This window comes from Oryctolagus cuniculus, chromosome 20, assembly GCF_964237555.1.
Source record: "Oryctolagus cuniculus chromosome 20, mOryCun1.1, whole genome shotgun sequence".
NCBI classification, from domain to species: Eukaryota; Metazoa; Chordata; class Mammalia; order Lagomorpha; family Leporidae; genus Oryctolagus; species Oryctolagus cuniculus.
The window spans coordinates 45323413-45338726 of record NC_091451.1 but is presented as its reverse complement, the minus strand read 5'-3'; the positions used below and the strand labels follow the sequence as shown (position 1 = coordinate 45338726).

At 63.4% G+C, this 15314-nt stretch overlaps 1 protein-coding gene across 1 annotated transcript in view; it reads right to left on the bottom strand.

The window, feature by feature from the left end:
- Positions 1 to 3100: 3100 nt before the first annotated feature.
- The window catches only part of DYNC1H1 (dynein cytoplasmic 1 heavy chain 1), a 65322-nt gene continuing 53108 nt past the window's right edge, over positions 3101 to 15314 (bottom strand). Inside the window, exons 53-78 of the mRNA XM_051834910.2 lie at positions 14823 to 14940; positions 14525 to 14740; positions 13696 to 13908; positions 13489 to 13616; positions 11383 to 11536; positions 10793 to 10939; positions 10556 to 10706; positions 10222 to 10475; positions 10004 to 10138; positions 9806 to 9900; positions 9536 to 9710; positions 9355 to 9430; positions 7967 to 8127; positions 7776 to 7887; positions 7633 to 7693; positions 7430 to 7553; positions 6660 to 6773; positions 6102 to 6272; positions 5782 to 5999; positions 5580 to 5683; positions 4778 to 4989; positions 4384 to 4537; positions 3950 to 4092; positions 3714 to 3882; positions 3500 to 3627; positions 3101 to 3414 (exon numbers count right to left, since the gene is read on the bottom strand). Of these exons, the coding sequence (XP_051690870.2) occupies positions 3286 to 3414; positions 3500 to 3627; positions 3714 to 3882; positions 3950 to 4092; positions 4384 to 4537; positions 4778 to 4989; positions 5580 to 5683; positions 5782 to 5999; positions 6102 to 6272; positions 6660 to 6773; positions 7430 to 7553; positions 7633 to 7693; positions 7776 to 7887; positions 7967 to 8127; positions 9355 to 9430; positions 9536 to 9710; positions 9806 to 9900; positions 10004 to 10138; positions 10222 to 10475; positions 10556 to 10706; positions 10793 to 10939; positions 11383 to 11536; positions 13489 to 13616; positions 13696 to 13908; positions 14525 to 14740; positions 14823 to 14940 (3862 nt within the window). The 3' untranslated portion in view covers positions 3101 to 3285. The remainder of the gene's footprint in view (positions 3415 to 3499; positions 3628 to 3713; positions 3883 to 3949; positions 4093 to 4383; positions 4538 to 4777; positions 4990 to 5579; positions 5684 to 5781; positions 6000 to 6101; positions 6273 to 6659; positions 6774 to 7429; positions 7554 to 7632; positions 7694 to 7775; positions 7888 to 7966; positions 8128 to 9354; positions 9431 to 9535; positions 9711 to 9805; positions 9901 to 10003; positions 10139 to 10221; positions 10476 to 10555; positions 10707 to 10792; positions 10940 to 11382; positions 11537 to 13488; positions 13617 to 13695; positions 13909 to 14524; positions 14741 to 14822; positions 14941 to 15314) is intronic.

Below are 15314 nucleotides of genomic sequence, written 5' to 3'. Positions count from 1 at the left end.
TGGAGCTCTGTCCTGGTCTCCCATGTGGGTGCAGGGGACCAAGTGCTTGGGCATCTTGCTTCCCCAGGCAGATTAGGAGGGAGCTGGATTGGAAGTGGGGCAGCCACTCCCCAAATGGCTGCAGCAGCCAGGGCTGGGCCAGGCTGAAGCCTGGAGCCAGGAACTCTGGGTAGAGGCACTCAAGCACTTGGGCGGCTCTGCTCGTGGCCTGGGAAAGGCCAGGGGCATTGGCAGGAACTCGGATTGGAAGCAGAGCAGCTAGGACGGGACCCAGGTGCTCCACGTGAGGGGCGGGCATAGTGAGTGGGGGCTTAACTCACAGTGCACCCGTGGGCCGCTCAGCCAGGACCCAGCACCTGGTGCCCTTGCTGGCCTTGGTGCTCACTGGTGGGGGTGGGGATGCCAGAGGCCAGCTCCATCTCAGCCAAGAGGCTAACTTCGACCCGACCGCAGGTGCCGGCAGGTGATGGTGTTTGGTTCCCCCTTGACCTTTTATTTGGAAGAAATACCAGCGTCTGTTCCTGGGGAGGTTTTTAGGCCCCAGACATGCATCTCAGGCTTTTGCACTGTGTGGGGCGTTGTGGGGAGCGAGGGCTGAGCCGGGTCTCCTCCGTGCAGCCTGGCTGTGTGTGCACTTCCTGTCCGCCCGCCCGCCGGCCTCCGTGCGGGGGCTCAGGCCTTCTCTGGGGGGCTGTCTCGGCATGGAGCCCTGACCCAGGGGCTCCGGGGAGGAAGAGTGAGACCCCGAGGCACTGTGGCAGGCGGAGTGGGTGTGCCCGTTCCCCTGGGAGGCCCAGGGCGGCCTGCTCCTCAGACCTGGCCACCTGGGAGTGGGCACTCACACCCGGATGCTTGTCCCAGCGTCTTTCTGACATGAGGCTAGGGGCTGCACAAACGGGCCTCGAAGCCCCGCACAGGTGACCCTGGGGTGGATGGGCACAGCCCCGCGGGCAGGTGGAGGGGTGGGGCTAGCTTTGGCACCAGCCTTGCCCGCCCTTTACCAGGATGGGGCCATGCCCTTGGTGTCCAGGGGCCAGCTTGCACCCACGGAGGGGCGGAGGGCTTCCCAGCGACGGGCTCAGGTGAGGGAGCAGCTGCCTGTGCCACTGAGCTGGGTGTTTCCTCCACTGTTTCACTCACCAAAAGCTCACAAATGCTAGGACTGGGGCCGGGCCAGAGCCAGGAGCCAGGGGCTCCATCTGGGTCTCCCATGCGAGTTCCCAAGGTGCATTAGCAGGAGGCTGGGCTTGACATTGGTGCCAGGACGCCAAGCAAGTTAGCATCGCACCAAGTGCTCGACCCAGAGACTGTGTAAGCAAACTAAAGGCTGCTGTGGGCACCGGGCACTGAGGTACCGGGGCGGCCAGGCCAGGGCTGCTGCATGATGGACCCTTTTTCTGGTGACTTTTAGTAAATGCTCACGGGCTGTGCTCCTGAGGTTTTGAGAAATCGCCCTGGGGGGCCAGCAGTGTGGCATCGTGGGTAAACTGCTGCCTGAGGTGCCAGCTCATTCCGCTGCTCTATTCCGGTCCAGCTGTGGCCTGGGAAGGCAGTGGAAGACGGCCCAAGTCCTTGGGCCCCTGCACCCTGTGGGAGACCCAGAGGAAGCTCCTGGCTCTAGATCGGCGCAGCTGCAGCCATTGTGGCCAATGGGGAGTGAACCAGTAGGTGGAAGACCTCTCTCTCTCTTCCTCTGCTTCTCTGTGTAACTCGACTTTCAGATAAATAAATCTTAAAACAATCACTCACTTTACAGGCAGAGCGACGGGGCTTCCATCTGCTGGTTCACCCCCGAATGCCCCATGGCTGGGACTGGTCCAGGCCGATGGCAGGCGCCTGGACCTCCATCCGCCTCCCACGGGTGCAGGGCCCAAGCGCTTGGCCGTCCACTGCCTCCCCAGGTGCACCAGCAGGGTGCAGGGCCCAAGCGCTCGGCCGTCCACTGCCTCCCCAGGTGCACCAGCAGGGGGCAGGGCCCAAGTGCTCGGCCGTCCACAGCCTCCCCAGGTGCACCAGCAGGGGGCAGGGCTGGGGTGGAGCAGCCGGGATGAGGACGCTGGCATCAGCCCTCCCCTCTCTGCTGCTTTCTGCTCACACCGTTCATTTGGCAAAGCTTTTCTTTTTTCTTGAAGGCTTATTTCATTTATTTGGAAGGTGGAATTAGAGAGAGAGGTCTTCCATCCGCTGGTTCACTCCCCCAATTGACTTCAATGGCCAGAGCTGTGCCAATCCGAAGCCAGGAGCCAGGAGCTTCTTCTGGGTCTCCCACACGGGTGCAGGGGCCCAAGGACTTGGGCCATCTTCTACTGCTTTCCCAGTTCATAGCAGAGCTGGATCAGAAGTGGAGCAGCTGGGACTCGAACCGGCGCCCATATGGGATGCCAGCACTGCAGGCGGCAACTTGACCCGCTTTGCCACAGCGCCGGCTCCGGCAAAGCTTTTCTGTGGTTTGGCTCAGCTTTTAATGGGGTAAGGGTGGTTCTCTGAGCTGCTTCGCTTATTTATGGGGGCCCACTGAGCCCGTTACCTGGCGGCAGGCCGGTGCTGTGGCCCCGTAGTCCTCGCCCTCTCTGAGCCTGGTGACCGCAGCACAGGCCCAGGAGTGTGCTGTGCCCAGTGCCAATGAAAGGGGCACTGTCCCGAGGAGGTGCCGTTCACCCTGGGGGCCCCCACCGCTGGGAGGGCCCTGCTGAGCCCTCAGCTCTGCTGGCTGTATTGGGGGGGGGACTGCCAGCCAGTGTCCAGGGGGAGCCCACCGCTGCCAGGGCCCCCAGCCCTGTGGGTGGAGCTTGGCGTGAGGTGGCCCTGTCCTGGGCCCTGGGCTGTGCCTTGCAGGGTCCGTGTGGAAGCTCTGGGCTTTGGGGAGGCCCTGGACGGCAGCCACCCTATGCAGGGGACGTGGATGGTGGCAGAGCCCGGTGAGGGCCTGCCACGCTCTCTGTGCAGGAGCCCAGCACTGGGTGGCCCTGTGTGCCCGTGTCTGCACGCCCGGGCTCACCGCCCCAGCGAGGCGGCGAGTGAGGCTGGGACCCCAGTGCTGTGCCTGCAGCAGCCCCAGCCTGGGGCCCTGAGACGGGAGCTGACAGAGGAGGCGGAGCCAGGCCGGGTGTAGTGTTTTATTTCGTGAAAGCAGCCACGCTGCGAACCTCGGAAACAGCCCTGCACCCTGCACCGCGCCATCGCCGGGCTCCCTCGAGTCCACCTCTGCCCGCTGCGTGGCCAGTGAGCGCTGGACGGGGTGCAATATTGCATTTACTGCTGGCAGAGGGAGGGGGAGAGCCTGCCTCACTCTGTGCACAGGACGGCGACCCCGCGCTCGTAGAAGCTGCGGGGATCCTCTTTCGTGGCAATTTCGAAGTCCACGGTGAAGATCAGGTCGGCGCGGGTGAAGTTCAGGTAGACGGGCAGGGTCACCTGTGGGGGCGGAGGGCAGGTGTCGGCAGAGGTGGGGGGGAGGGGACTGCTCCCGCGCCAACTCCCCGCCTCCCCGCCCACTCACCACGCTCGCCTTCTTCTCGGCGCTGGTCTGCTTGGCCCAGCGCAGCTGTGTCAGGGGCAGGGCGGTGGAGATGGCCTGGGACAGCGACAGCTTGCTGTTGCTGCACGTGGCTCCCTGCAGCTTCAGCCCTGGAGGAAGAGGGCGCGGCCACGCTGAGGCGGACGCGGGAGCCACGCGAGGCCCCGGGAACGCGGGGTGCCCGAGCCCCACTCACCTGTGACCCCGAAGCTGCAGGCGTCGAGCGAGGCGCTCTGCGAGGTGGTGACGTTGACTTCCAGACACAGCTCTTCCAGCGACCAGCTGTTGGCCTGGGCCACGTACTGCCTGGTGGCCGTGATGTAGGCCTCGGGCACAAACAGGCCGCCCAGGCACACGTGGATGTTCTGCGGGGAGAGCGGGGCTCAGTCACGGCCCGGGGCTGCCCCACCCCCGCCGCCGGGCCTGCCCCACCTTCAGCTCCTTCGCGCCGCCCGTCGCGGCCGCCTGCGAGATGCTCTGCAGCTGTTTGATTCTCTCGCTGAAGTCTGACACCCACTGGATGACGGTCATGCCGGCCGGCACGGTGTAGTGGGACCAGCTCCGCGGTAAGATGCCTGCAGGAGAGGCGGGAGACCCCGGGCCCGGCCCTGTTCTCGCGGCTCCCCCGGCACTCACGGGGCCCATCTGCTCCCGTGGCCCGTGCCATGTCACCTCCCTTCCGGGCTGCCCTCGCTCCTCGCCCCCCGAGCCACGGACCTGCATCCCTCAGGGAGCTCAGCGTTCATGGGTGACTCCCGTCCCTCCTGGGCAGGGTCAGCGCCTGCGCTCCCCAGCGCGGGAGACGTTCCCCGGGCATTTGTAAGCGTGCCGGGGAGCCGGCCGACGCTCCACCGGCGCCACAGTACCTTTGACCAGCTCGTTGATGAGCGTGCGCAGGTAGTTGGTCTGCTTCTTCTTCCCCTCGCACACCTGGACGACGTCAGCGAGATCCTGGCGCACGTCCTGCAGCAGCTTGGCGCCCATCTTCACTTCCCTCTCGAAGAAGCGGAACAAGGGGTCCTGCAGGCGCCAGGCGAGACACCGGTGAGCCGCCCCTGGGGTCTCAGCGTCGTCACCCTCCTCGCCTGAGCCCAGCGTGGAACCAGGGCTGCTCGGCAGTGCCGTGCAGGCTGGAACCGGGGCAGCGGGCGGAAGGGCTTGAGGTCTCTCACCGGTTGCGGGCCAGCTTCCAGCCAGCTCCGTGAGCCGCGATGCTGCGCTCGGCTGGCCTCCTCGGACCAGCGCCGGCGCGGATCTTACCTTGATGTTCTCCACGGTGCGCTTGAGGTGGCTCAGCGTCTGGGGGATGAGCTGGAGCCAGTTGGAGGCGGTGGTGTGCAGCGTGCGCATCCAGGCGGGGCGCCCGTCGGCCGTGGAGTCCGCGCGGGCCTTCTTCTCGGCCTCGGCGTAGGCCAGGTCGTCCTCGTCCTCCAGCATCTGCATCTTCAACATCTTGCTGATCATGTCCACGCCTGGCGGGCGGGTCAGGCACGGGGCGTGAGGGCGGCCGCGGGCCAGGCTGACCTGCCGGCTGTCTTGGAGCCCGGAGGCAAGGAGACAGACGCGGAAGACTGACCGAGCCCCTGGGGTGAGCCCCGTGAAGCCGGGCGCAGCCCTGTCCTGCTCTACTGCTCTGGGCGTGGGGGGGGGCTCAGAGCGCCAGTGCCGCTGCCGAGCCACGGGCGCCCCTCCGCCCAGCTGCCGTTCCCTCACGCTGTCTCTCGAGGCCTGCTCCCCGTGAAGCAAGGTTAGACCCGTGTGCTCAGCCTGTGTGGCTCGCTGGAGCCTGTTAGACAGCAGGGCCCACTGCTCTGCTCTGCCGCGTAGCTCTGGGCAGCTGGCTCCGGCCTGGCCCAGCCCTGCTTGTGGTGGGCACTGGGGGTCTCTGTCCCTCGGTTGCTCTGCCTTTCACATAGATGAAAGACTAGTGGCTTCAGTGTCACTTAATCGCAGGCTCTGGTCAACTCTTGATGAAGAAGCCCTAAATGCAATGTCCAGGCCTGTTCCCATGATCTCTAAGCCACGCGCCACGCGCCCCGTCCCCCGAGGGGCAGGCACCCACCCTGGGTGGTGAGGAGGACTCTCTCGGCGTTGTTGGGCAGGCCCAGCCAGGAGGGCGTCTGGGTGTCAGGCAGCAGCTCCACCCACTGTACAAACTCCTCGCGCCTGGAAGACCATCACGTTTGGAGACGGCGTGAGGGGCTGTGCCCTGCGCCACAGCAGCCGCCACTCGCGGCTCCCTGCAGCCCGGGGCGCCGGTGTACCTGATGCCGTCCGGCATCTGGATGTCCTTGTGCCCGTCGACCTTGCACGCCAGCTTGAACTCGCTGTCGAAACTCTTGGTCGTGAACAGGCGCTCCAGGAAGGTGTTGAGCAGGCGCTGGTCAAACTCGTTGTCCACCCTCCCGCCGTAGATGGACTGGGCCATCAGGGTCTTGAGCGCCGACCACGGGATCTTGTCTGGCGAGATGTTCTGCCGGCCCTGGGGTGTGCAGAGGCTGGGGTCACAGGGAAGCACGCGCGTCCGTCCTCACACACAGGGACCCCCACCGCACAGCGTCTGCCCCCCAGAGCCCACACTCGCCTTGGCCGTGTCGTCCAGCCACGTGTCCACAGTGTCGCAGGCCGACCGCAGGTCAGACTCTCCGAACTCGTATTTCTTGGACCAGCCCAGCGGTGCGTAGCGCAGGCGCTCCTGGATGACGGCGTGGAACCAGGCCAGCAGGAAGTACAGGCGGGCACGCTCGTTGGGAGACTAGACGAGGAAGAGTGACCCAGGACAGAGTCACCAGACAGCCGTGCTCTGTCCAGGCCAGCTGGGGGAGCTCCCTTCCCACTCGAGGACAGTGTGCCAAGTTCTCCACCAACAGGAAAGCAGACGGAGAAACCCACGTTTCTGAGGACGAGTCTGGTGGCGTCTGGCGCCGGCCCACGTGCGGCGATGCAACACTCGGCACACCCCTCCCCTGGCCCTGCGCTCCCGTCCACAGCTTGAGCCCAGGAGGGTCCTGCCCGGCAGGAGAGGCAAGCACGCGGCAGCCACTCGGGAGGCCCCAGGCCCAAGGCTCTGCACGCCGGCTCGTACACCCGCTGCCAACAAGCACCGTCACCTGCTCGGTCCGCGGCGGCGGCGCGGGCTCACCTTGCACATGCGTGAGACGGGGATGCTGCTGAAGGTCCGCAGCATGTTGGCCTTCACCCCCGGGGGCGGCTCGAACACGAAGATGCGGCCGGCGCGCAGCAGGTTCACGGGCACCTGGCGGAGGACGGCGCCGCACTCTCGGGTCTTGCTCAGCCACACACACACGCCCAGACATCGGGGGACACACACACCACGGGACATCTCTCTCTCTCTCTCACACACACACACACACACACACAAGCCCAGACATCAGGGGACACACACACCATGAGACAGCTCTCTCTCTCTCTCACACACACACACACACACACACAAGCCCAGACATCAGGGGACACACACACCACGGGACAGTTCTCACACAGGAGACGTGACGTCACACCACACACACACACAGACCCTGAGACAGCTCTCACACACACAGACCGAGACAGCTCTCACACACGCATAGACCGCACACAGGAGACGTGACGTCACACCACACACACACACAGACCCTGAGACAGCTCTCACACAGGACGTGACGTCACACCACACACACACACAGACCATGAGACAGCTCTCACACACGCATGGACCGCACACAGGAGACGTGACATCACACCACACACACACACAGACCATGAGACAGCTCTCACACAGGCACAGACCTGCACACAGGAGACGTGACGTCACACCACACACACACAGACCGTGAGACAGCTCTCACACAGGCACAGACCCGCACACAGGAGACGTGACGTCACACCACACACACGGCCGCCGCGCCGCACCTTGGGGTTGATCTCCATGGTGAGGAAGAGCCTGAAGCAGGAGTGCGGCTGCAGGGAGTGCAGCTTCTTCTCCAGCTGCATCAGCCAGCCGGGCGCCAGGTGCACGTTCTTCAGCATCACCCACCTGCACACAGGGAGCCTCAGGGCCTGCCTGGCCTCGTGGGGACGCAGGCTTCCCGCCAGAGTGGGCGCCGCGGGCCTACCTGCCTGACTTCACGGCCGTGTTGATCGCCTTGTCCGCTTGGTTAAAGCCTTCCGCTGAGCCTGGTACAAGGAAGCTCAGTGTTGGCAATGAGGGCTGCGGCCCGCCAGGCCCCACAGCCCGTGAAAGCCCCCGCGCCCTTACCAATGGCGATGGAGGTGATCTGCGTGTTCTGCTCGGCGGCCAGGTCCTCGACGTGCCCGCTGGCGTCGTATCCAGGCACGGAGCACATGAGCACTGGCGTGTTTGGCTTCACCTGGCGAGAGAGGAGAGCCCTAAGGGAGGGGCCGGGGCCTGAGGCTCAGGAATCAGCAGGCAGGCGGTGGAGGCGTTACCTCTGTGCCCACAATGTGCGTCAGGTCAAGTGGCTGTTCCATGATGGACATGAAGGACTCCCCGAGGTTGGTGGAGACAAACATGTGGGCCATGGCCAGCAGGCGGTCGGGCCGGAAAGCCTGGATCAAGAGCAGGCGGTGGATGGCTTGCCCTATGGGAGCTGCAACAAGCGGACAAGGTTGGCGGCAGCAGAATTCAAGGCCCCGCCCGGTGTCTGGACTGCTCTGCCCACGGCATCTGCTCAACAAACAGCGTCAACACTCGGCTCAGCAGCTGGGTCCCTGTGACCCACGTGGGAGACCTGCACGGTGCTCCCGGCTCCTGGGTTGTAGCCTGGCCAAGCCCCTGGCTGTTGAGAGCATTTGGGAAGTGAACCAGTGATTAGGAGATCTCTGTGCCTTTCAAATAATAGTAGTAAAGAAAGGTGGCCAGCTTAGTGGCACAGCAGGTTGGGGCCCTTGCATTCCACGTGACCGTGCAGGTTGGAGTCCAGCCCAGCTTCCTGCTAATGCGCCAGGGAGAGCAACAGAAGATGGACCAAGTGCTTGGGCCCCTTCACCCACGTGAGACCAGATGGAGCCCCTGGCTCCTGGCTCCAGCCTGGCCTGGTTCCAGCCCTGGCCGTTGTGGTCATTGTGAACCAGTGGATGGAAGATCCTTGCCTTTCAAATGAATACATTAAAAAAGAAAACCAAAAAAACCTCAAAGCCATCTTGGAAATCACAATGCCCATTTGGTCTCTGGGCCGAGAAGAACTTGCTCCGACTCCTGGGTCTCCTCGATGCCTCGGGGGCCCCATGACAACATCTCAGCCCCCCTGTTTACTGATTCTCAAATGGCTCCAGGAGGGCCTTCTGTTGCAGAGCACATGTGGATCCTTGGAAGAACAGACGGGGACGCTCTGGGCCCCCGGATGCCGGCCGGCAAGCCCGGCACCGGCCCGACACACCCCGGAGTGCACACGGCAAGCCCGGCACCGGCCCGACACACCCCGGAGTGCACACGGCAAGCCCGGCACCGGCCCGACACACCCCAGAGTGCACACGGCAAGCCCGGCACCGGCCCGACACACCCCGGAGTGCACACGGCAAGCCCGGCACCGGCCCGACACACCCCGGAGTGCACACTGACAGCCCAGCACTGGCCTGACACACTCCCAGAGCGCACGCGGGCAGCCAGTTCCCCCTTCCCTGGATGCCAGGGCTCTCCTGGCTTTTCCCCTCCCTCACTCTTTGGGCACCAGCTGAAGGGACGTGAGGCCTGGCCTTCCCATCTCCCTGCCTGCTGTCCTGTCCAGCTTTGGCTCTGGGGAATCTGTCGCTTCAAGCAGACAAAGCCCAACCTCACGGTCAGGCCCCCAGGGAGACCCCAGGGCCCGTGCACTCACTTGCCGGTGTGTCCTCACTCCACAGGTAGGGCACCGTCTGCTCCGGGGAGCTGCTGTCCAACCAGATGCCAAATTGCTGTGGGGACAAGAGCGCAGGTGTCACCAAGGCAGAGCCGGGCTGGGGCACTGCTCGCTCCATGGGAGAAGGCAACACTGCTGAGGGAACACCCGGCACAGTTACCTCGTCGGCCTGAACCTTTGCGATCAGATCCTTAAATGCGGGAAGACAGCTCAGCCTCACCACCGCTTCCGCCTGCTCCACAGTCAGGCCCTGGATCTTGGGGGTGGAGCCGGCACTCAGAACGATCTCCTTCCCTCTCAGGAAGTGCTGGAACTCGGCATCGTAGGTGGGCTCCCTGCGAGGGCGGGACAGGGTTGGTTAGGCTGCCCTTGTCCACAGCCACGGCGCCCTGCAGAGCGAGGCCCAGCTAGCGAGTGGAGGCCGCCCTACCCCAGCGTGCCCTTCAGCTTGATCCGCGCCAGCAGCATGGCGAAGGTGATGTGGTCCTGGTGCAGCATGCCTCTGGCCACGCGGTTAAACGCCACCTGGGGACAAGGGCAGGAGCCGTGACATCCTGCCGCGTCCAGCACGCCCCGGCCCCGCCCCCGCCCCCGCCCCCGCCCCGGAGCGAGGCCGCTCGGCCGTCACCTGGAAGAGGTCCTTGGTTATGAGGGAGAGGCGCTGCGTGTGGTCGGTGAGGCCCCTCAGGTTGGGGTTCTCGTACAGGACGTTGTGGTAGATGTCCAGGAAGAACTGGAGGGAGTACTGGTACAGGAAGTGTATCTGCGAGGGGGCGGGCGGCAGGGGCGTCAGGCACACGTCCAGCAGCGCGCGGGCGGCGGGCGGCACGGGCGGGGGCGCCTCACCTGCTTCAGGGACTCCATGGTGAAGTAGATGCTGCTGCAGGCGGTGGACAGCGGCAGGTACTGCTGGGACACGCTCTCCACCTCCTGCATCACGACGTCCGTCTCCTCCACCTTCCTGGTCACCTCGGCGGCCTCCCTCTTCAGGTTCTCCAGCGTCGTGATGATGGTGTCGTCGTCCAGGATGCGCCCCTTCACCTCGTTCAGGGCTTGCAGCAGAGACTTCTCCAGCTGCCGCAGACGCAGCTGGAACTCCCCTGGAAGGCCGAGACGTCCAGGCCGCTGCGACGCCGACGGCCCCCGCCCTCCTCCCCCAGGCAGCCGCCCCGGGGTGCACCTTGCAGTTTCAGAAGATCCGAGCGCTTTTCATCCACGTCGGGCCGTTCGGCCTTCAGCACTTCGTTCAGACACTGGCTCTGCAGGCTGCTCCGGGTGACCGTGAAGTTCACAAACGTGACGCGGGAGCAGAGGTCCGGCGGGAACTCAACCTGCCGGCCCACAACACACCGGGCTGCTTTGTTAACCTGGCTGCAAGACCAAATCCGTCCCCCCCATGCAGGCTCCCGCTGCTTACAGTCGGGTCTCGGGTGGACAGGAAGATGACAAATGATGGAGACAGGTCTATGTCCTGGTCACCAAGCGTAATCAGCACTCGGCCGCCCGTTCGCCGGACTTCACGGTTCAGTACTGGATTCAAAACTGGGTCATAGCTTTCCACATCCTGTGCCAAACGCGGTGGAAAAGGTAACCGTCAGAGCCTGTGACGCCGTGACATGGACCTCTTCCCTGGGGACAGCACCCTGCCCGGGGCCACGTGGCCACGCAGACTTGCACTGACGGGGCAGCCACTAGGTGCACGTGGAGGCCTAAGTTTTACGAACAGTCGCGTTCTCGGGCACCCTGGCCACAGGCATGCTTGCTCCACGGCCTCGTGGGCTGCGGCTGGAGTGCCGCGTGGGGCGCTCTGCAGGCGGAGATGCCAACGCTGCTTCCCTGGGACTTGCTTTTCACAGCACAGCCCCAGGGCCTTAGATCAGCGAAGCCTCGCAGAGGCCAGCTCCCAGTGCTCGCACTGTGTAACTGAGTTTTATTTTGCATCGACTGTGTGCGCTAAGAGGCACTCGCCGTTGAGAGCAGGGTGAGCAGTGCGCAGCCAACACAGACCTGCACCAGCAGGGGGTTGCCGAACCGCAGGGCACTCTCCAAGTTCTTCCTGAAGGCGTCGTCCAGGAAGCTGGTGCGCGTGATCTTGCGGTCCTTGTACTCATTCATGATGAAGTCTGTGGCTTGCCCGGAGGGGTCGATGATGAGCGGGTACCTAGGACGGGGCAGCAGCGGAGCAGTGAGGCCCAGCAGGGCACAGGACGCACCCAGGTGGTGTCCGGAGGCTGAAGGGAGGACACGCGTGGCTCCAGGGCTCAGCGCTAGGATCGGATCATCTCTGCAGACCTGCCCGGATGAGGCGCTGTGTGTCACCACTCCAGTCCCTGCTCCCTGGGATGCAGCGCCGTGGCACCCTGTGCCCATTGCTGTTAGGATGACTTGTGGGGCCGGAGTGTGGCATAACGGGTTAAGTCACTGACTGCAATGCCGGCATCCCATGTGGGTGCCTGTCTGGGTCCTGGCTGCTCCACTTCTAATCAAGCTCCCTGCTGATGGCTTGGGAAAGCAGTGGAGAATGGCCCAAAGGGCTCAGGACCTTGCACCCCCATGGGAGACCTGGAAGAAGCTCTAGGATCCTGGCTTCCGCCTGGCCCAGCCCTGACCACTGTTGCCTTCTGGGGAGTGAGCCAGCAGATGGAAGATCTGTCTGTCCTTCACTCTCTTAACTCTGCCCTTCAATAAATAATTAAAAATGCTGTTATTTCCTACAGAGGCTGAGTGTTTTGCTGCCCTTCCACACAGGGCAGTGCCACAACGCAAAATAACAGCAGCGTGGAGGCAGCATCAGAGCTAACCAACAAGGGACCCTGTCCCATTCCAGACACTGCCTCCCTCATGTGGTGCTCACGACAGCCCCATGAGGCAGGCTCTCATCAGATCCGCTTTACCAGTGAGGAAAGGCAGCTAACGACAAGCCCGGGGATCTGCACAGCTGGGTACACAGGAGCTCCCACAGGCCCCCAGTGGCCGCCAAGTCGCCCTGCCCAGGTGTTGGACGGCTGCAGCAGCTCTGTGCTACCTTTCTCTTACAGTTCGCTTGCTTGATGACCTATTTGAAAGGCAGAGAGACGCAGGGAGAGTGCCCGTTTGTTGGTTTACTCCCTACATAGCCTGCGACAGTTGGAGAGTGATGGCCAGACTGCAGCCAGGAGTCAAGAACTCCAGCATGTGTGCCAGGTGGGTGGCAGGCACCCAAGCACTTGAGCCATCATTTGCAGGAAGTGGGAATCAGGACAGAGCTGGGCCTTGAACCCAGGCACTCCCACAAGGGAGGGGTGTGGGTGTCCCAAGTCACGCCACACACCTGCCTCTGCTATGCCTTGACAGGCAAGGCTCAGGTGGTCCAGATGCAGACAAGCAGCCCCCGCGTCTGCTCTGCACCCGATCCACCTGGAGGGCTCCACTGCTGTGGACAACCCCACAGGGGGCCTCAGTGTTCAATTTCCAGGCTTCCAGCATTCACGCCATTTGGGTTTGCCACCTTTCACATGCCTAGCTGCTGCTGAATAAATACTAGGTAGAGGCCGAACTCCAGGTCCAAGGGTGCACACGGTCACTGGCATGCCCCCAGCTCTGCATACAGCCAGCACCAACAGTGACCCTGAGTCCAGGCCGGGCCCCCAGGGACTGCTCAGAAATGTCACATGCCAGACCCCTCACCACTTTGTGTGCCTGAGGTGCTGGAAGTGGGGTGGGCATTGTGGCACAGTGGCTCACCCACCACGCGTGACGCCTGCACCTATCAGAGCCAGCTTCCTGCTCACATGCACCCTGGGAAGCAGCAGACCCCTGGGAGGCAGGGATCCAGTTCTTGGGTGGGAGACCTGCATGGAGTCCTGGGCTCCTGCCTTTGGCCTGGCCTGTTTCCAGCTGTTCAGGGAATTTAGGAAGTAAACCGGTGGGTGGAAAACCTCTCTCAGTCTCTCTGCTTTTCAAGTAAAATGGAAACGAATAAAGAGTGCAAAGAACTGAGCACGCCACCGTTCCCAACCTTCAGGGGCAAACACTGACCTACACAGCATCCCATGCCCAGCTCCTCTTCCCTTCAGACAAGGTTGTGTTTCGATTGCAATGGAGGCCGGCCGGCCCCAGGGCCTCGGCTCATACCTGTTGAAGCGCTTCAGCATGATGGCGTTTTCGGTGCACAGGTCGTCAGCGGGCAGGGAGCTGGCCTGCCAGCGGAGCCGCTCGTCCGCGTTGGAGAGGTACTCCGTCCGGGCGATATCTGTGCGGAACTGAAGGCGAGGCCCGTTACCTCCTCACGGCCACGCCGGGGGACCCCAGCGTCCATTCTGGACCCCTGCGGGCTAATACCTGGATGTTGGCTTGCTGCAGGTGATGGGACCAGGTGGTGAACAGGTTCTGGCGCATCTGCTGGTCGAAGTAGCCCGCGTACGCTATGAAGGCGGCCGAGAGCAGACAGTCCCCGGCGATGGTGGACATCTGGTTCTTGAACGTTTCGCTTGTCTTTTCCCACCGTTCGCGCTCAGCAGACAAACTCTTGAGCAGCGCAGTGCTCCGGTTCACCTGGGGGACAGAGGGGGCCCACTGAGCACAGACGCCCAGGCGGCCGCCAACATCCCCCAGCTTTCCCAGTCAGCAAGGAGACGAGACCCAGGCACACACCCAACGAGGACACAGGGGAGGGGTCTCCTGAGGGCCTAGGCCGGACCCAGAGTTAACGTTCACCCTCGAGCCGTCTGCAGGAGCAGAGGCAGCAGCAGGAAGACAGGGCCTCTGGGGCCAAAGGAAACGCGTGGGGAGACGAAGCAGAGCACAGTGGCACAGGTTCAAGTGCCTTTTCACGGACTTGAGGGAGGAGCGACGGCTGAGCGAGTGCTGACAGCGAGAGCATGGGATCCGCTGAGGGAGGCCCAGAGCTGGGGCAGACAGGCTCGCAGCTGGTGGGCAGGGTGGGGAGGCGGGGGGGGGGGGGTGCGGTTCACTGGCTTCAGACTAGTCGGCTGCTGTCTGTCGTGATTCACCTCCTGTAAGCGCTAGGTAGCTCGTATCTTCCAGGAAAAGAAACGTAGACTCTGGACCCCAGCGGACACCCACGAGCTGATGTGTGGAGGCCGCCACAGCAGTGCAGGCCACGTTAACGAGCCTCGTCAGCCTCGGGCCGGCGGGCGGGGCACCTCACCTTCGCCTCCACAGCCGCCAGGTCAGCCTTGATGGCCTGGGCCTCCGAGATGAGCACGGCGTACTCCTCCTTGTAGCGGGCGATGCTGGCCTCCAGGTCCCGGATCATCTGCTCCACCTCGTTGGCCTTCTGCTGGTTGTCCTTGGCGTCGTCTTCTAGCTTCTGTAACTCGTTTCGTAGGGGCTCCACTCTCTTTAACATGTCTGCGTAGTTCAGCTGTGGGGCAGATTGACACCTGTCACTCACAATGACAGAAAAGAGCGCACCTGTCAGGGGAGCTCCTGGCCACGCGCGTTACCTGTGCAATTGCCCACTTCACCATGGGCCCACAGGCCAGGGAGGCCCGGTTCACGATTTCGTAGTTGTAGCTCGGGTTGGACATGTAGTTTTTCTTCATCTTCTCCCTGATGGCATCACTGCAAAAGAGGAATCGTCTGAGCACATGCTGGGCAAAACAAGTGACTCCATGAATGTACGGGACGAGGCCAGCTCCATCTTGTTGCCCCAGTGAGCACCTGGGACGAGGCAGAGAAACCAAGAGGACAGAGCTGGTGACGGGAGGCCCTGGCAGCCCACAGCAAACTCCCGGGCCGGTTCTGCTGCAGCAGGCAGGTGGCCCTGGCTCGTGGCTGTGGTGGGGCTGAAGCGTTTGGCTGAGCAAACTCCCAGGGGAGCATCTGGCTTCCTTGAGAGGACGGCCCAGGGAGACAACGCCACGCTCTGGCCGGTGACAAGCCAGAGATGACAAAGCAGCACCTTCAGGAAAAGGCCACTTGCCACCAGCGCCCCC